Here is a 19,119-nt window from a genome sequence, read left to right as displayed (position 1 = left end):
CTTTTAAGTTGGAAAAAGCAGACATTTCAGATTAGTCAGGTAAAATGACATGAATGTTATTTTACCCTATTCAATGGCCTTTGCTACCCAGGGTCTACAGCAGTATTTTGGGTAGTTAGTCATGAAATCATCTTGAGGCATGACACTACCTTTGTCATCTAGCGCCACAATTATTATGATGTTTAATCAGTATGCTATATTTTTAGAGTTCTCTCCCACATGTATTGTAAAACGGCATGTGCCACTTCTCCAGGTCCTTTGCCGTCATCTCATTCAATGGGGTTTCATTTCTGGGGAGTTAGAATGTCCATACCACTAAAGCATTAGCCTGGGAACTCCCATACTGCCTTTAGTTCTACACAATCGTTTCGATCTGAAAGACAGTCTGGCGAGGATGACTCATAACGTCCAAGATCATGGGCACTGTATCATAATGGGCAAGCATTCCGACCTTAACAGTTTCTCTGCCTAATCAGAGAGCAGGGCAGTGTGTCATAATTGCCAAGTATTCTCTCCCCTACGGAATTTACAACAGGCAACTCCCCAGACCTAATCTCACTTGTGCTTAGGTCTGGTGCTAACCAGGCAACCAATTTCCTGGTGAACCAGTAGCCCCCTGGGCGTCAACACATAGCTTCTGGTTCACCAGGAAAGGCAACCAAAGCATTGAATTAAACTTCATTCGTCAATCACGAGGCCACAAGCAAAAGGGAGGACGGGAGTTAGGGCAATGGAAATAATAACACAATGTTAGCCTTGTCTTCACTGGCACTAGAACTGACACTCATACTGGGCTGGCACTCAGACAAAAATGTGATTTAGCAGGCAGCCAATTGTCATCTACTGTACACATTTTAATTAAAAATGAATTTTATTTGTTACAAACAAACAGAATTCATACATGTATTAAACAAATGATTTCATACGTGTTCTACAATAAATGAACTCTTGGAAAACAACACACAATAATTTGGGCCAGTGTTTTATTACACAACAGTGACGTTGAGTTTTTCGTCGTCATTGATTTCAGCAGTGACTGTCACTTTGGAGAGCTCGAGGGCAGGGCTCACCCCAGAGGAGGTCATAAAGTTAGGCCTGTCTTCAGTTACACTCGGTCTTGCGCTCACACTCTCGCTCTCCCTCCGCCGGGGGTGGAGAGGGAAGGGGAAGCGGTCCAGCGGAGCGTGCTCTATGCGGCACAGGCTGTCCTCGCTGTCGCTGTTATAGCCAGGGTTGGAGGCACCTCCCCCACTCCCTCTTCCGCTGCCCCTTCTTCCTCCTCCTCCACCTCCACACCAGCCAGGCCACTGCTCCTCTGCCGGGCTGCCAAGCTGCTGCTGGCTGAGGGGTAGAGCTTCACCGTCGCCCTCGGTCTGCACGGACTTGTCCTGCTGGGTCCGGAAGAAGCAGTCATCTCGCCTGCTGCCCTCACCACCACCACCACTACTACTTCTACTGCCATCCTCGTAGATGGGCTCCACCTTGCGAAAGGTGTTGCGGGCAAAGAGGCTGATACAAAACATCTCCACGATGACGCAATAATGGTAAATCACTGAAAGCACAAAAAAAGCCAGAAGGATTGCATAGAAGTAAGTGAAAAGTGAAACACCAAACCATTCTTTTACAGTTAGTTTTACAGCAAAATATTCAATGTGTAGACAATATTTTAGAGGCCCATTGCAAAAAGGCACAGTAGGCCCTTCTGACTAACATACGGTACATCACCATTACATTACACATGTAAATGTGTTTATCTGCTTAGGACCCATATACTACCCAGGGTTGTGTTTCTACTTGTGCTGTTGCCAATGGAAAATTGGCATAGCAACCAACAAAGTAGTTAACATACATAAGTTAGCGACAATAGTTTTGAGAAACGCACCCCTGGATTGCTCTATAGTTGTCTGCTTTTCCTGATGGAGAGTGATGTCTCTCTCAACTCCTGAACTTTCCCAATTCAGATGTTCCATTGTGGTAGGGGACAAACTGGCTAAATATGCTCTGCACTCTAAGCTTTTTCACCTGTTTGTATATAAAGCACTTCTTTCTGAGAGGGCATGTGATCGGGGTACACTGGGATTTCATGAGGGCTGGGCACTGACAAAGCAGACACATGTATTGTATAGGCTGTTGTACTCACACTGAGAAGGCACTGGTTGGGCTACTTCTACTGAGAAATGATGGCTCTGCTTCTTACACTGCAAAGGCACAAGGTCTAGGCTACATACACTGCAGCGGCATCGACTGTGAGAGGGTGCCCAGAAGAGGCTCCTCATTACAATATATGTATTGGGTGGGGCCCCTTTCAGATTACTTTGTTATGGCCCCAGCCTACACAGTCAGCGGCCTAGACTTGCAATACTTACACTGAGACCTCATGAGTGCAGAGAAGGGCGGGGTGCAGGGCACCACGTTTAGGGCTCCCATGGTCTCCAGGATACCGCTCTGCAGTCCACAGAGCACCAGCACCACTACGATGCACACAAACTTGGCCCGCAGGCCATGGCTGTGCAGCACGCTCTTGGTTGCTTTGTAGAACAGCAGGTACCCATAGAAGGACAAGAAGGTGGACACTCCAATAATGGCATTGACGTACATGTTTGGATTGACTGAGTCCACCTGTGAAGGAATTAAAAAGAGAAAAAAAATGTTTACTGTATTTATTTCTATTAACAAAATAATGTTCAGTCACAGCTTAAGGAAGTTGTGCTAAATTCATACCAGTACTAATTATTAAGAATAATTTACACATATCACTTATTTGGTGGAAGAATAGACCATATCTAAAAGAGGTGCTGCACTATGAAATATTTTTAGCAGTTTTTAAGCTGCACATTTTAAGCTCAAAAACTTACTGTACTTTGGTCATACTAGTAAATGTTAGTTTATTTATTATGTATTAGATATTCATGGGGGGGAAATACAAATTTGGCAATACCTACTCTGGCCACCATCCTGCACAGTGGACCTTTAACTACAACACTACAGGCTCTTTTCCACTGCCCGTTTTCTATCGGGTACAGCTTGACACAGCACAACAAAGCCGTCACTTTTTGCTGAAGCGAGCTGAGCGGGTCTTTTGCAGCCTATTACCCAGAGTTCGCAACAGCTTGTCCTCACCAGGACTATTCCTTTGGAATGCTCTTTAGTTTGACACTGTATTACTGTGATATGAAAATCGAAGGCAGAAATCAACATTGGAGTATACAAATATGATGTCGCTGAAACTACTTATGGCCTACTTTGATAGCTGAGATATCTGTCGATCTAACGTTAAGTAAACTACCGGTAACCTACATAAAGTAATGCTACGTGACAACGCCAAAAGCGCAAGTCCAACCATACTCCAGGTAACACGGTTTGTAATGGAAACACAAACTGGGCTGGTTTGACACTACCAATCAGCTCAACACGGCACGGCACAGCAAAGCCGGGCTGTATGTGTAAAAACATGTTTTACCTCAGAGACAATTCCTGTGTGTGTGTGTGTCAGTACGTACATACTCCTTGTCTGTCCCGAGTTAGTGTGTGTGTCTGTGTCTGTGTGTGTGTGTACACACGTCAGTGTTTATATCTTCACAGTTGTAATCTTTGTCTGTCCCCTGTGTGTGTGTGTATGAGTGCTTACATCTCCATAGTCGTACTGCTCGTCTGTCCAGAGCACCAGCGTGAGGAAGAAGAGGATGGTGCGCACTACAGACAGCTGAAGGACCGCCGCCATCATCCAGCCCAGACTTGTCCTGCAATAGCAATCGCAATCACAGCAGTGAGGGGAGAGAGCACCGTGGGATATCGTCATTTGATTAGGCCGTAAATAGAAATGGGACACACACGGGAGAGATGCAGGGCAGGAGAGGAGGTGCGGGTCTTGCATAAAAGCAGCGCTAGCACCTGCCTCCTGCTCCACAGTTGACAAGATCGGGGAGGCAATTTTAACACCCATTTTTCGGACATGGGAATAGGCATGTAGCGGGGAGAAGTGTGTGTGTGTGTGTGTGTGTGTGTGTGTGTGTGTGTGTGTGTGTGTGTGTGTGTGTGTGTGTGTGTGTGTGTGTGTGTGTGTGTGTGTGTGAGTGAGTGAGTGAGTGAGTGAGTGAGTGAGTGAGTGAGTGAGTGAGTGAGTGAGTGAGAGAGAGAGAGAGAGAGAGAGAGAAAGAGATTGAGATAGAGAAAGAGAAAGAGTTAGAGAGAGAGACACTGTTAGTTCAGATGCTGTGACTGAACTTGCAATGATGCACAAGCTGTTGCAAGGGTGTTATAGTCGTTCATCACATCAAGTGATGGGGCCATATATTATCTTTTGGGCTCAGGGACAGACCTCTAAACCTTCCAAAATTAATCTTTTGATATGCAGAATTTATACCAGTACACATCAGTGCATCAATATACAATGTGTGTGTGTGTGTGTGTTGCGCAGGTATAGAATATGGTAAGCATTAAAATATTTATTTTGACCAAAGACTGTATGTATCCTCACACATCAATATACCATATGTAAAAGAAGCAGAGTTTGGCAGTAGAACATTAGTAAAGCTCCCGCCCAAAGCCTCATACAGACCCGATCGGCTTAGGACTTTAGCTCAGTGGTTTTGAACCTGTGCTCTCATGTCAGAGGGTTGCGAGTTCGAGCCTTGAGTGGCGGACTTCACAGGATGACACATGCATCAGTATTCACAGAGTTTTGTATGTTATGTGGGCTACAGAGAGATGGTAAAAAGTCAGAGAATGCACGCACATCAGTTGCACAGGTGACCAAAAATAAGGCAACTGAAAGGAAAATAAAGGTCCGCGACACTGTTTGATGCTCCCAAAAATGTAATAGCACAACGTTTCGGACTCTCAGTCCCTCATCACTGTGATGAAAGACTGAGAGTCCGAAACGTCATGCTATTACATTTTTGGCTACAGAGAGATGGTACCTGCTGATGGCGATCATGGGAAGGCAGCAGCAGCAGCAACAGGGGAAGGGGCTGGGGTGCACCTCATCACCGGCCAACAGCTCCAGCATTCGACTCTTGCCCCCAAAGAAATCCGTGATGAGACCCATGAACTTCAGCAACGTGATTGAGTGGTACCTGAGAAGAATTTAAAAAAACATGCTCACATTACCTCAGTACTAACTGAACACCTAACACTAGTTACAAAAACAGCACAATGTTTTTAGATACTGAAGTACACATATTCAACACTAAATGTTAAAATTGCCTTTAAGTATGGTATGTGGCATTTGAATGGCAGCCTAGGACTACTATATACTGTAGTCTGCGCTTTTGTACATGAGGTGAATTATATTTAGCTTACAAGGCAGCGATGAAATTGCAGAGTGAAGACGAGCGGGGAATATAAAGAGCGATGATTGAGGTCAACCCAAATATCTGTAAAGGGAAAAATGATAATAGTGCAGAGGTCATATTTAGAATCTTACACAGACAAAAAATAGGCATGTTTGATTCCAGTCAATTCAATGCAATTCAAAGGAACACCTTGGGCTGATGAAAGGGCATGGATAACTGGATTTGGAAAAGGCATGAAGGGGGAGTGGGAGAGAGAGAGAGAGAAACAAGATACCGGGTACATTCCCAGAATCCACAGGTAGAGGCGCCTCCGCCGGGACGAGGGGACATGGCGGAGGAAGAATCCCAACTCCTCCAGGAAGAGGGCCAACAGGAGCAACGCCAGCACCGCCGGGATGAGGAAGAGCCACAACTCATTCTTAATCACTGGAGAGAGAGAGAGAGAGAGAGAGAGAGAGAGAGAGAGAGAGAGAGAGAGAGAGAGAGAGAGAGAGAGAGAGAGAGAGAGAGAGAGAGAGAGAGAGAGAGAGAGAGAGAGAGAGAGAGAGAGAGTGTGTGTGTGTGTGTGTGTGTGAGTAAGTGAGTGAGAGAGTGAGAGAGCGAGAGAGAGTAAGCATCACTAAGAGGCCCAATGTTGAGGCTTCAACTCAACAACAAGGAAAGGACATCACCAAAAAGACGAGAGAGAGAGAGAGAGAGAGAGAGAGAGAGAGAGAGAGAGAGAGAGAGAGAGAGAGAGAGAGAGAGAGAGAGAGAAACAGACATCTGAAGCTACCCTGATCACATACAATTACTAAAAGCGCTGGCACTGAGATCTTTAAAAGAGATGAGGAATCGTCAAAGAATGTTCTGTATCACTGGGGGATGGGGATGGAGAGGACATCTGAAGTCATGCTGATCACACACTAAGCACTTCACACATCTTCATAGGATGAGAAATAGGCAGCGATCCTTCTTAATCACTGAACAGAGAGAAAAGAAACTAATTCAGCAACGTCTATCTAAATAATCATGAACATCAAAGCTGTTTTTTTTTACATGGACGAGTGCTTTCAAATCCATCCTCACCCACACACCAACTCCATGTTAATATCTTGAGTTTTATCTGATGCATCTCAGCGGTGTGTGCAAACATGGCCAGTATGACCACAGAAATACAGCACAACTATTGAAACCAACCATGATAACTCTACATGTAGTTGAAAAATAGTATAACCTTAACAATATTACTGGTGTTGATATTGCTGGTGCACAGGCAATTACTATTTTTATACAGAACATTCCAAACACATACAAACACTAAAATAACCGAAGATTGGATTAGGACCTATAATTCCAGAGAACATTGTGATGCATTATTCACCTCTGAAGAATTCGGAAGACAGGGGGATCTCTGCCCCTATCCAGGTGCAGTTTCCTCTATGCCCCATGTTTCCCCTTTGTGGGTGGAGAGGAGAGAAAACTACAACGCTTCAGCCTCACGCCAACACAACTCACTCCATTGCGGCAGCCTGGAATGCTTAGACAAAGAAATGTAGGTTTAATTGTACGTGATTGTAAGACATTAAATGTTGTAGTGAAAAAGTTCAATTCCGCCACATGAAATGCAACACTTTGACTCACCGTATAGATGCAAAAGGATTCAGGCGAGAGGATCTTCATTTTTACTCAGAAGAGAATTGTCTGTGTAATGCCATGGTGGTGTCTCACTTTGTGTAAATGATAGCTTCCTGATCACGATGGTTAATGATTGAAAACATACAGGTATACTCTCAGGTGTGGGGGCTAAGTCCATATTGTGGGATGTCACTGTTATCTAATCCTCAGGTGGTACTGGTAATCCATTCATAATACTGTACATTTGTATAAAAAAATAAGTAAAGCCATCGACTACCTTAGAAAACAACACTAGATTTATGATGATAAGGAATGTAAGTGTAAATGCCTTGCATTGGAGAACAATCGAAGATAATAAAAAAGCCACAAAGAGTTAGAAATAAGCATTTAATAGAAAAAATAAATACATCTGATGAAAACAGTTCACATATTTCCCCCATGTTTCTAGACATACAAAATTAGTATAAACTGACTGATTCATTAATCCATCTTGAATATAATACACTGCAACAATGTCAGTCCTTTGTCTGCACCCTGGCATTAAGGTGTATTTAGTATGTACCTACACCGTTGAAAAAAGACTAAGAAGTACTGTACATGGCTCCAACTTTGGGATACTGCTGGCTGCCTGAAATGTGAGGAATGCAGGGTTCACATCCTTCAGTGGAACGTCAGGCTGTACTGCAAAAGCCATGGGCTGTATATACAGCCTACACTTCTCAAGTTCCTGGTGTTCTCCATAGTGAGAGTTTTGAACTGAAGTATCTTCTTCTGGAATCCTCAGATGAGCCAGTAGAAGACAAAACAACCGAGCATCACTTTGTGGCTTAACCAGCTCAGCTCTGACCATTTCTGAATGGTGTGACTGGCCAGGAACCCCTGTGGGTAAGAAAGGACAGTGTTCATGTAAAATACTGGTAATTGTGTGAAGAAAGAAAGGTGAAGCAAATGACAAAAAAATGTTGCTCAATTACACAATTGATCTCTTTTTACTTTTTTTTTTTTTATAGCAATTTACTTGTTTTAAAGGATGCATTTGACCAGTATGTCTGTATTTATTTATATATCAACTTAAATGTTTAGCTATTTATTGTGTTTGTACTGTATGTGTGTTTTTTACTGTATGTGTTTTTATGCCATTCTGTTGTGCTGTAAGACAAATTGCCTTTTTAGGGACATCAAAGCTTTCAAGACAAGTCTATTGTGAATAATATGGCTTGTTTATTAATTTTCTAATGCTAAACAGAGCATATCCCGCCAAATCTCCTAGAACACGTCACTCACTGTTCCACAGTACTGGATGATGTTGTGTGACCGTTTGGCCCTACCTCTCCAGGATCCATGCTGTTCTCCACGTTGTCCATGTTGTCCAGGTCGGAGTCAAACAGAGAACCCAGGTAGGTCAGGTGGAAAATTGCCAGAACACTGAAGGTTACATTGATGCCATACACCCACAGAGACTGGAAGAAGGGGGGGGGGGGGATCAATAATGAATTTAATGCATCTTTCTTCTGTACTAAGCTATGGAAATGCCCTACTTCACAAATACATTTCCCAGGAAATAGATTACAGTACATGAATGGGTAAGACTTTATTTTAAAGGGACACTGTGCAGGAAATGGTCAAAAAAGGTACTGCAACTATGCTGCTTATTGAAATTGGGCTGCCTATTGCCAAATTTGATCTTTACATGAAAGTTTACTAAGTATTAAACACATATTTTCTAGTATGGTCCAAGTACAGTAATTTTTGCAGCTAAAAATGGCTATTTTTGGAAATTCAAAATGGCGGACCATGGAGAAGATCCCCCTTTTCATGTATGAAAAATGCAATTTTTCCAGTGATAATGAAACTTAGAATTTGATGCTGGTGGTAAGTATTCATGAAAAAGGTAACATTAGTGAATGGGCATCATGAATTCTAGAAGTAAACAACTAAAATTCTCACACAGTGTCCCTTTAAGGGGACTTTAATTACAGTGTACTTCCTCGTTATGTACAGTGGAATAACTGGTGCAATAACCTGTAGCTATAACTGTAGTACATGTTGTTATATCATATTTTGTGTATATACATACAATAATGACAATGATGTTCTATGAAGTGAACAAGTACTTTGTGATGAATTATTCCAGGGAGGCCAAGGGCTGAACTAAGGCTTAAGGCACCCTTGGTATGCAGATATACAAAAAAACACGTTGTGAGTATGATGCAATAACATGTACTACAGTTGTATTTCTGTGTTATTACACAGTTATTCCACTGTACCTATTGTATAGGCCTAAATACATTGCAATTAAATGACTCTTAAAATAAAGAGTTACTCATGAATGTGTAACATAGTACATCAAAATGTAACACATGTAGATGTCTTCTGTAACCCTACCTTGAACTTACAACATGTTAACGCTTTTACTGCTTTAACTTAATCATTACAGCAGAAACATACTGTACCTTCTTGTTTTGATGAGTGCACTCAGGAGGGCAACTCTTGGACAGGATGCAGGCACTGAAGATGACAGCCAAGCGCTTCCTGAGGACTGGAAGCAGAAACGTACATCAAGCCACAGATGATAGATCCTCATCATCACTAGCAGCAGACAGTAATGTGATGCAACATGCTGAAGTAGCTCTTCATACTGTAGCTACGTACGTCAGCCACTTTCTAAATAGGAAGTTCAATACAGCTCTACAACGGCAAAGTGCAGTAACTACATGTTTTGTAGTAGAAATTGAGTTTATACTGAAAATGGTGTTCATAACAATTCCTTCATCTTGCGACAAAGCCTTATGGTCCAAATGTGTCCCGTTAGAGATATTGCCATGTCAAGTTTTCAGTAACGACAATATCCAACCTAATACCAAAAGTTTGCAGCCGTTTTTCTCCATTGTAATGTTGCCGTATTTACTGCACTTTGCAGTAGGGCAGTATACCTTAAGGGACTTTTCCTATATGGCATATATAGAATTACCACACGCTACCCTTCCTTCTACGGCAAACAAAACTCCCTCACTAAAGGGGTGCATTTTTTAACATTCACACAGCAATCAATATTATTCATTGGTATGCGACAAACATAGAGTAGCTAGAGTTTTCCAGGTTTGGTTTCAGCATGCTGGGAAGTGAGGAATATGTGCGAAGACAGATGTAGGAAATGCCATGTCTATGAATTAAATTCCCCATTACAGCATTCTTGTTTGACTTGAAAGAAAACATATGATGCTGTGCCGCCACCTGCTGGACATTTTGTTAAACAGCTTCACTGTAAGCCACGAGATGTGACAGCAATGTGGGATTTTGGAAACAACTGAAAGAAAGTGAAAGCCCATTGGGAAACTCCAACTCCCATTGTCATTGTGACACAGCACTCCACAGCACACAAGTGCACACTGCACACAATGAAATTGCATTTATGCCTCACCCGTGCAAGGGGGCAGCCCTCAGTGGCGCCCCATGGGGAGCAGTGCGGTGGGACGGTAACATGCTCAGGGTACCTCAGTCATGGAGGAGGATGGGGGAGAGCACTGGTTGATTACTCCCCCCACCAACCTGGCGGGTCGGGAGTCGAACCGGCAACCTCTGGGATGCAAGTCTGACGCCCTAACCGCTCAACTGGAGTATAGTGTTAACGGTGACTGGCAATTGGTATTTGTGGGTGGAAAGTATAGTGATTTACCATGCTCCACATAGGTGATGAACCCAAGGGACAACAGCACTGCTCCCAAGTGGAAACTGAGGCCCTAAAGAAACATACAAAACAAACACAAAAAATTATATTCAGTGGTGCATGTCAGACGAATTTTCCTTCCTTTGTCTTTTGGTATCATCACACACAGCCTGAACAGTCTCAACCAACATAAAAAAATGAGAAAAACTTGATCTATGATGCATGTGTGGAACACAAGCCTATGGAGAAGAGTCTGTCTGGAAGGACTTTGATCTGTCAAAGGCTTCACTTCAAACAGAATGCATTATGTAGGCGTACTATAAACCTGAAACACAAGCCATACACTAAACTGATTTTCACTTTCAAACTTGCTTAAAAATACAGTTATAAATTGCTTACATTTCTATCAAAGACATGACTTTGTTTCTGAAGTATTTTTAATACGTGCTTTAAACAAAGCAGCCTTTTGACTTACATGAAGTAAGGCACTGGCCGTGTAGGTCACCAAAATGGCAGGAAACGTTCCCAGTTTAAGTGCACTTTTGAAAACATCTGTGGAAACAAGTTAGAAATATTTAATAATCCCTATGGTCATAATACATGTAGTCTAGTCATAAAATGTGAAACGTTAAACTCATCAAACATGATTCAGAGATAAGATATTTTTCAGCTGCAGGTCATCTTCTGCGATAGAGCTGAACTAGGGGTGGGGCGATATGACGACATTAAATTGTAAAATCGTGATATCGAGAACAAGATTGTCTCCAATCTGCCAAAGTGGAGAAATCGTATAGATCGTCTTGCAGTGAGGATGTTATCACTATCAAAGTGATGTTTACTTACTTGTGTGATCTTCACTTTTATTCCTTGCATTACATTCCAATTGTGCACGCACTTTTTGAGTGTCAGTGTGTTAACATTTTATTAACTGCAAATTACAAATTGCAAGTATATGAAAGTTGTTTTTTGTTGTTTTTATGTTTTCGATGCAAAATTGTGATAAAAAAAAATTGAAATTGAGATTTTATGTTAGAAAATCGTGATATGACATTTTTGCCACTTTTGCCCACCCCTAAGCTGCACATACAGGGCCACAGTATGATCATGCCACTATCTTCCTTACACTGAAATATAAACAAAGACTAATTCCAGATTCCCAAGAGAGCAACAAAACATGGCTTGCACTTGTCAACACATCACTGGGCTCTCTGCACGCTGTGCTGTGCAATGTTGGATAGGAGGATATGTAACATCAGCACTACGGTGCCTTCACTTAACCTGCAGAGGCAGCCATCAGTCAGGCTAGTGTGTTGGCCAATCTGAATCTATTATGCAATTCCTCTCGCATCATTTTTAAATGAACCACATGTCATGTTCAGTTCAGTTCAGTACAGCAGTTCCCATGACAAAGATCTCAGTTACTTGCACTTGGTTACTTGCACAAAGTAGCAGTATTTGTTTTTTTTTTAGAGTAAAACAGATATCAACTGAACACAGAGAAATACTTACATGTATTCAACCAACGAGACATGGGCACGTTCCAGGACGACACCACCTCTACCATGGATCTGGGAAGCTCCACATTGACAGGGTTTGCCACCGTCATATCCCTACAAGACAGCAATCACACAGAGCGCACTCAGCTTACCTTCATACAAATACATTCATGGTACAAATGGCAGCGTGAACTCATCAGAGTGACACTCACCATTTGACATTGTCCTTGTTGTCGGTGAAGCCAGCTCCCGCCAGTGTGGTGGTGGTCTCACTCAGGAAGCTCACAAAGTAGTGACTGTAGTGGAAGGATATTGCATTCTCATAGGCATCCAGCCACCTGTGGACACAAGACAAATGAATTACAGATAACCACACATACGCAGAACCGTCCAAAGATTGAAGTGCTTTCTTTGTCCCTTGTCAGATTTTGTATTTCTTTATTTGCAGGACTTGCGGCATATTGATAATAAATCAGTGTCACGAGATTGCCATAGCAATAAAACAAAACAGAAAGGACTGAAATTTGGAAATCTTGTACGTGATCTTGTATCAAGGGGCCTCATTCTTTTCAGACAGCTATGATTACTGCACTTTTTTTACTTTCACTTTATTTCCTATTAAAACATTAATCAAAGTGTGTGAGTTAAGTAGATAGAAGATAGAAAATAGACACCAGGTTACTAGTATTGCAAACAGGTCCAATTACCACAATGCATAGCAACAGATACAATGTTACAAGACATGGGTAAAACAACGCTTAATTACCTGTCAAGAGTTTCCCCTCCCTCTACTGGTATCAAGTAGGGGAAGAGATACGGTGCAATGCAGGTGGACACCACAAGGCACAACTGGCACTTCACCCAGCTCCCAGAGATCTTTGCAAACCAGGAAAATTTCTATAACATAAAAGATATCATCATCATCATCACTAAAAGTAAGACAGCAACCACTTCCCTCCAAGACAAAAATTCTTTGATTAAAGCGACAGTAACTTTTGAAGACTGACTAAAGAGGGAAAACCTCTGAATTTTGACAGATGTATGTTTTGAAGAAGTCATGGAAAACAGGACAAAGAGCTGTGAAGTGAACTCACCAGCTTACGGCTCTCCATCGCATCTTTGTAACTCGCAAAGCTGATCCAGGGACCAAAGATGACCGTACCCACGTACAGGATGTAACCCATGAACTCCAGGAGCGAGGGGAACGCAGACACAGCACCTCTGTCCAAATCAAAGGCCAGCGAGATAGCCTTCATCGCCACCACCATCTGGGAACCTAAAGAGACAGCGTAAAACAATGGTCAGACACAATGTACCAGTGATGGGCATCCTGGACTCATTTGTTCAAACCCAGTGCTGTATCTGGGCAGTCATCGGTAAGCGGTCAGGGCGCCAGACTTGTATCCCAACATGTTGCCGGTTCGACTCCCGACCTGCCAGGTTGGTGAAGGTGGTAATTAACGAGTGCTCTCCCCCATCCTCCTCCATGACTGAGGTACCCTGGCTATCACCTGGTTGATTTGGACAGGTTAAAAAAAGCCATTTGGAATATGCGGCGATGGATTGTAAAGTAATGAATGCAGGTTGCCCAACACTGCTTCTGGCATTGATAGATATTAAACACACTACCTGATAGAGACCATCAGGAGGTGTGTATCAGATACTACCACTCGATAGATCGCCAGATATACTTCATAAACTTGTGAAACTATGCTGTGCTAGTGGGTACATACATTCAGTTTATGGATGAGAGGGACTGTACAACCAGATTAAGACAGTACAGTGGAATTGCATTCACTTTTTCATGAAAGCCGTTAATTCACCTCTAATTTTCAGCCAGGTAGCAGGATCCACCAGATGTAGCTCCCTAGAAAACATAAATAGTAGTAATTATTATACAGTTACTATCACACAGTTAATCACAGCATCTGGAATAGGCTACATACAGTACACCGTAGGTAGGGAAAATAAACCTGCTATTCTATGCTCATCAAAGAAAAAGGAGATGTGAGACAAAGCCATATGGTATGGAAGGCAACTTCAAAAGAGACATAGGATAATAATGTCTAATGTGCAATAATGGGAATAGATACAGTTGTAGACAGTAAACCTAGCTACCATGGGTTAATCAGGTGTCATTACACCATCTGGAAGAACAATGTATTCATATATTAAAATATATTTAATATTATTATAACAATATTTTAGCCATCCCTAGGTCAGACGTGCCAAATGTACACTTACGAACCCAGTGTACAGTTCATATCCTAGACAACAATAGTGGTAGCCCCCAAATTCACACTAGGAATAAATTACAGAATCATTCCATCTGACAAAACACAACCAAAGCAAATGGCCGAGAAGCTCTTCCCTACCCCACTAGCAGGTAGATGAGGACAGCGAGGGAGAGGAAAGTGCCTCGGCTGTTGGAGTAGCAGACCAGGAAGAGGGTGAGGTAGCAGAGGGCACTCAGAAGCACCACCCACACCATGTGCGTCTCGAAGAACTGGTACAGGACATACACCCCCGCCACCAGTGAGCACAGGTGCTTCGCATTCGTTGGCACACCTGTGGGAGAGTCAGCAGCAGAGAGGATGCTTGGCTAAGATGAACAGGCGCGTTTATTTAATTCTCCCTCCTTACGTTCATCCGGTGCAGATAGAGAATTCCCCCGCTCTACTCCACTGGTATTTCCCATTTTTAGAATTTGAGGAGAGCTGAGGTGAAGAATATCTTGAAATTGATTTACACAGTTTGGTGGTGAATCTTTCACACTTAAATAGTATGTCAGTGTAGCCTACTATATTAGATGGAATGGTTGTATCGAGGTAGTTTTAATCATAGATGAAAACGAGGTTTTATGAGATGCTTGTCAGATATATTAATTCCAGTCTGAATAAGGGTCAGAATAGTCATGAATATACCCATGAAGTATACTGTAGACTAGAAGCATTTCCAGAAAAAGGCCCTTTATAAGGGTGTTAGAAGCATTTTTTAGTAAAAGTTGGGAACCTAGTTTTCTAAGACAATTAGAGTACCCTGAATTCAGCTAGCCTGGTTCCCAAGCTGAATTTTGAGTTTTTGACCATGAAATGGGCAAAAAACAAAATGGCCGCCGAAATTCTTGATTTTGGGCAGAATACGTTAGAAAGTATCACTTCTCCATGGAAATAAATGTGCAATGCTCACATATTTGCATTTAAGATGTATTCCTACACTTACACAAAGGCAAAATGTCATGGCAAAAAGATAAAAATTACTATAATTATGCCGTTTTATAATGTGATATCCTCGTAAACTGGCTTTCAATAGCAATAGCCTCCGTAAAGCACATTATCATACACAATTGTCTTTCAATAAGATTTGGAAAGAAAAAGAGAGAGAAAGAAGATAGTATTATCTAAAAAACTAAATATTGGAACATGAATATGTCCCCGGTTCTTTGAAGGAGATGAGTGAGCCATCTCTATGGGAGCACACTCTCAGCTGTACGATTAGCTGAAGACCTTTGCAATCACGCCAAAAGTCCAATCAACTGCGTCGTGGGCGGGATGTCCTCTTTCTCAAAACCGAAAATAAGCCACTTTGATGCCAAACCTCTCTTCGGCTGTCGGCAACGAGGGTGTCTTGAGAGATGGCTCACTCATCTCCTTCAGAGAACCGGGGACATATTCATGTCCTAATGTTCTCTTTCAGTCGAATCGTTCACATTTCTATGGTAGAGTTACAATCACTCCCGATTGCTGGTCCAAACTAGGCAGAACTCCAAGAGCCTCCTGTAAGGATAGCGTTCCTATCACCCTACAGACAATCAGTGGTCGTGCCCAGAACCCTATGTTCCTGTGGCAATGTGGTCACATCTAGCCGGTAGAACCGGACAAAGGTGGCGGGGTTGGCCCAACCAGCCGCTCTGCACACGTCTGAAACTGCTGCACCCTTGAAGAGAGGACAAGATGTAGAGACCGCACTGGTAAAGTGAGCCCTAATCTGAGCCGGGGGGTTGGCGACCCTTGGACTCATATGCCAGGGCAATGGTTTGAACCAACCATTTGGAGACCTCTATTTTAAAACTGTGAGCCCTGTAGAGGGCTTGATGAAGCTGTCCTGTTCATGTACAGCATGCACAGGGCACAAGTTGTGTTGTCCCCTCTCTTCCACGGATCTGAAAGGTGGTGTGCAAAAGCAGTTTGGAGAGACCCCTCTTGGAGGGGCTCGAAAGGGGCCCCACACATAGCCTCCAGTACTAGAGAGATATCCCAGGTGACGTAGCACGGGGCGTAAGTATCTAGTGGATGGGCACTCAGAGTGTTGGAACTGAAACCTACATGGCACAATGAAATCGCTGCAAAGTAGACTTAAATGGTAAAGCATTGTCTCCCCCCAATAAGTCTTGTAGAAAGGACAACACCATCGGTACTGAACACTGAGAAGTTGTCTTGTCGCGTTGGTCACAGTAGCGTTCGAAGACAGACCACTTCAGGTTATACAGTGTCCCAGTAGATTGGGCTCTGGCCCCTTGACCTGTCCTGATAACGTTATCCAGAAAACCGGTTAGGTTCAAATGTTCCCTTACCAGACTCATAGGGGCAGGTGGCCCCTGGGCTGGGGGATGTCCTCCTGGTCCGGTGCTAGACTCGAACCTGCAGGAGAGAGGGCCGAAGCCCCTACGCTCTCAGCTGAGGCCCCTGAGCCCTGTGGGTTAAGGTTGGACAAACCCTGAGAAATCTCGCCTCCTTGCAGGAGGGGAAAAAGGGAGGCGTCAGACGAAGGCGCTCGTGATGTATTATACAGGACTTTTGGAGTCTACAAGCGCGCCATGAATGGTGACGGGGTGCGCTTTTGTGCCAAGCGCAATGGCCTGCGGTGATGACCAAGGGGCTCCGAGGCAGCTGCTCGAGCTGGGGAAGCCACATCAGCCACTAGGGTGGTGGTCAGTCCTTGCTGTATGAGATTCTCTGTGGTGGCAGGGAGTTGAGTCCATTTTTTGCCATCATTGACACAATAAACAAGGACTTAAGCCTCATTCAGAACTGTACTTTGAGCAAGTTTTTCCTTGCTACCAATTCCATCATCTTCAAGAGATGTCTGGCCACTAACAATCAGGCTGAGTAGCATGTATAGATTATCTCAAATGTATGCAATAGTATCTTATAAAATATGTAAAATATGTCTGAACATTTTTCAAAATGACACAAAATAACTTATGTTATTTGTAATATCATGGTGTCATCTAGCGATTTCTGGACAGTTTTCAGAGAGCTAATAGCAACTTTAAGTGATTTTTTGGAAACACTAACTACTGCACATTATGCTAAGTATTTCTAAAATACTTATATCAATTTTCTTAACCATATAAACACACATAGGCTACAAATATCTTAGAAAAGCTAAATATTTGAAACGTTTAGGCTAACACCTACAATATTAGCATTATTTGCATTCTAGAAGCTATTTTATACTTTTTAAAATCCTCTATAGTAGATAAATTCATCAAGAAACATTATTGGGACACAAAATGTTAGAAAAGAGCATTTATTTCCAAGTAGGCTACAGCAATACTTGGTAAAAATGCTCTGTCAAAAATAGCGTATTTTGGCAGCCATTTTGTTTTTCAAATTTAACTGTCAAAACCTCAAAATCCAGCTTGGGAACCAGTCTAGTTGAATTCAGCACACTTAAATTATGTTAAGTACATAGGTTCCCAACTTTTACTAAAGAATGCTTCTAACATTCACAAATATGAAAAATGTGTCTAGACTACTGTGTGTTTCATGAGGGAAACAGTGGCAGACATTCTCACCTGTCCTACAGAAAAGGCGACACAGTAGGCATACAAGAAGCAGCTGCCATACTTGATCAAAGCCTTGCTGAGCAGCAGGGATCACACAACCCAGTGCCAACTCCTGGAACAACTCCGACGTACTGAATGATGCCATGGCATTTCCCGAAGGACCTTGGGGAAGGATAAGAAGAAGAGGAAGAAGAGGAAGAAGAAGAATAAGAGTCAAGTAAGCTGAGGCGACACATACAAATTTCACCTGAACATTGCCTCTCTAACTTACTGCGAAACTCTTCCCTTTGAACTGTAACATACAGCTTTCCGGTGAGCAATGGCAACAATGTAACAGCTTGATACAAACGCGCCTATTCTGATGGTCATAATGTATCCTTCATAACAGTAGCAGTAATGCTAACAGCGCTAGACTTGCTGAGTGTGAGCAGTCGGCTATTTGATTAGCAGTGTTGCCTGCAGAGGGTGTTGTTGGAGTGGCTACAGTTACAGTGCTACTGCTATCTTTATCCAAGGTTGCATTGCGAACAATGAAATGTAACACAATTGTGTCCCGTCGGCGCGTTTGATATTCAGAGCCCGAAAGAGAACTCGAGAACGACTAAACAAGTCCATGTAGACAGTGTGCGAGTGAGGTAGGTAGCCTATGGGGCAAAACACTAAGAGGATACTGAAGCAACCACCCATTAATGCGTTTTATTCACCTCGACTATGAAGTTGCGGTACATTCGCCCCACATGTCCTCAATCTAAGTTATTCATCAATACACCATGCACTTCTCGCAGACCGAGAGAAAAGGAGCCCATCTAGCCACTTTCATGGTGTTGGTATGTGGCGCGTGTAACTACTGGAAATTCTTGTCTTACCTTATCCAGGGTTCAGTCACTGCATTGAACATGCGGATTCCGGAAGTAGGCTATCCTACAAATCACGACAGGCGCACATTCAAAGGCATCGCATCACAAAGGCATTCAGATGTTTTAAAAACGCGGCGGCATGCAAGTTACTTCTGTGTTCACGAGACTTGCTCATACAACCAATGCTGATATTTTCGACCAGTCAACCAAACTAGGCTACGCGTGGGAAAGGTTCAACCAATGGTCAATTGCAAAATACTGTACATGTGACGCGAAGACATGCATTGTGTGATGATGCGGGATGCTGTGCTATCTAAATTGTATTCGGGCATTAGATGGGCATAGGCTACATTACAGTAGCATTTATTCTACTCTATCAAGTAATCATCAAGTAATT

General features: G+C 42.8%; 2 protein-coding genes across 4 annotated transcripts; both read right to left on the bottom strand.

Moving 5' to 3' along the window:
* Positions 1-930: 930 nt before the first annotated feature.
* si:dkey-16n15.6 (organic solute transporter subunit alpha) lies at positions 931-7,194 on the bottom strand. Its single transcript, XM_063208766.1, has 8 exons — positions 6,918-7,194; positions 6,658-6,805; positions 5,569-5,720; positions 5,302-5,375; positions 4,920-5,075; positions 3,629-3,740; positions 2,367-2,619; positions 931-1,552 (listed from the first exon to the last, which is right to left on the bottom strand). Exons 2-8 carry the CDS (start codon positions 6,722-6,724, stop codon positions 987-989), a joined length of 1,380 nt encoding a protein of 459 aa, XP_063064836.1. The 5' UTR covers positions 6,725-6,805; positions 6,918-7,194; the 3' UTR covers positions 931-986.
* Positions 7,195-7,284: 90 nt separating this feature from the next.
* porcnl (porcupine O-acyltransferase like) lies at positions 7,285-18,911 on the bottom strand. Of its 3 annotated transcripts, none has more exons than XM_063208763.1 (13): positions 18,732-18,911; positions 17,875-18,027; positions 14,450-14,642; positions 13,898-13,941; positions 13,169-13,350; positions 12,841-12,971; positions 12,287-12,412; positions 12,088-12,188; positions 11,054-11,130; positions 10,588-10,651; positions 9,365-9,450; positions 8,240-8,371; positions 7,285-7,790 (listed from the first exon to the last, which is right to left on the bottom strand). In XM_063208763.1, exons 2-13 carry the CDS (start codon positions 18,008-18,010, stop codon positions 7,692-7,694), a joined length of 1,371 nt encoding a protein of 456 aa, XP_063064833.1. In that variant the 5' UTR covers positions 18,011-18,027; positions 18,732-18,911; the 3' UTR covers positions 7,285-7,691. The 3 variants fall into 3 exon arrangements, with proteins under 3 accessions (XP_063064833.1, XP_063064835.1, XP_063064834.1); XM_063208765.1 differs by lacking the exon at positions 18,732-18,911 and adding an exon at positions 18,570-18,663; XM_063208764.1 differs by lacking the exon at positions 18,732-18,911 and adding an exon at positions 18,137-18,410.
* Between the last annotated feature and the right edge of the window lie 208 nt (positions 18,912-19,119).

Source organism: Engraulis encrasicolus, chromosome 10, assembly GCF_034702125.1.
Source record: "Engraulis encrasicolus isolate BLACKSEA-1 chromosome 10, IST_EnEncr_1.0, whole genome shotgun sequence".
Lineage (NCBI taxonomy): Eukaryota > Metazoa > Chordata > Actinopteri > Clupeiformes > Engraulidae > Engraulis > Engraulis encrasicolus.
The sequence above is the reverse complement of the archived record's forward strand: the minus strand, read 5'-3'. Positions and strand labels throughout refer to the sequence as shown.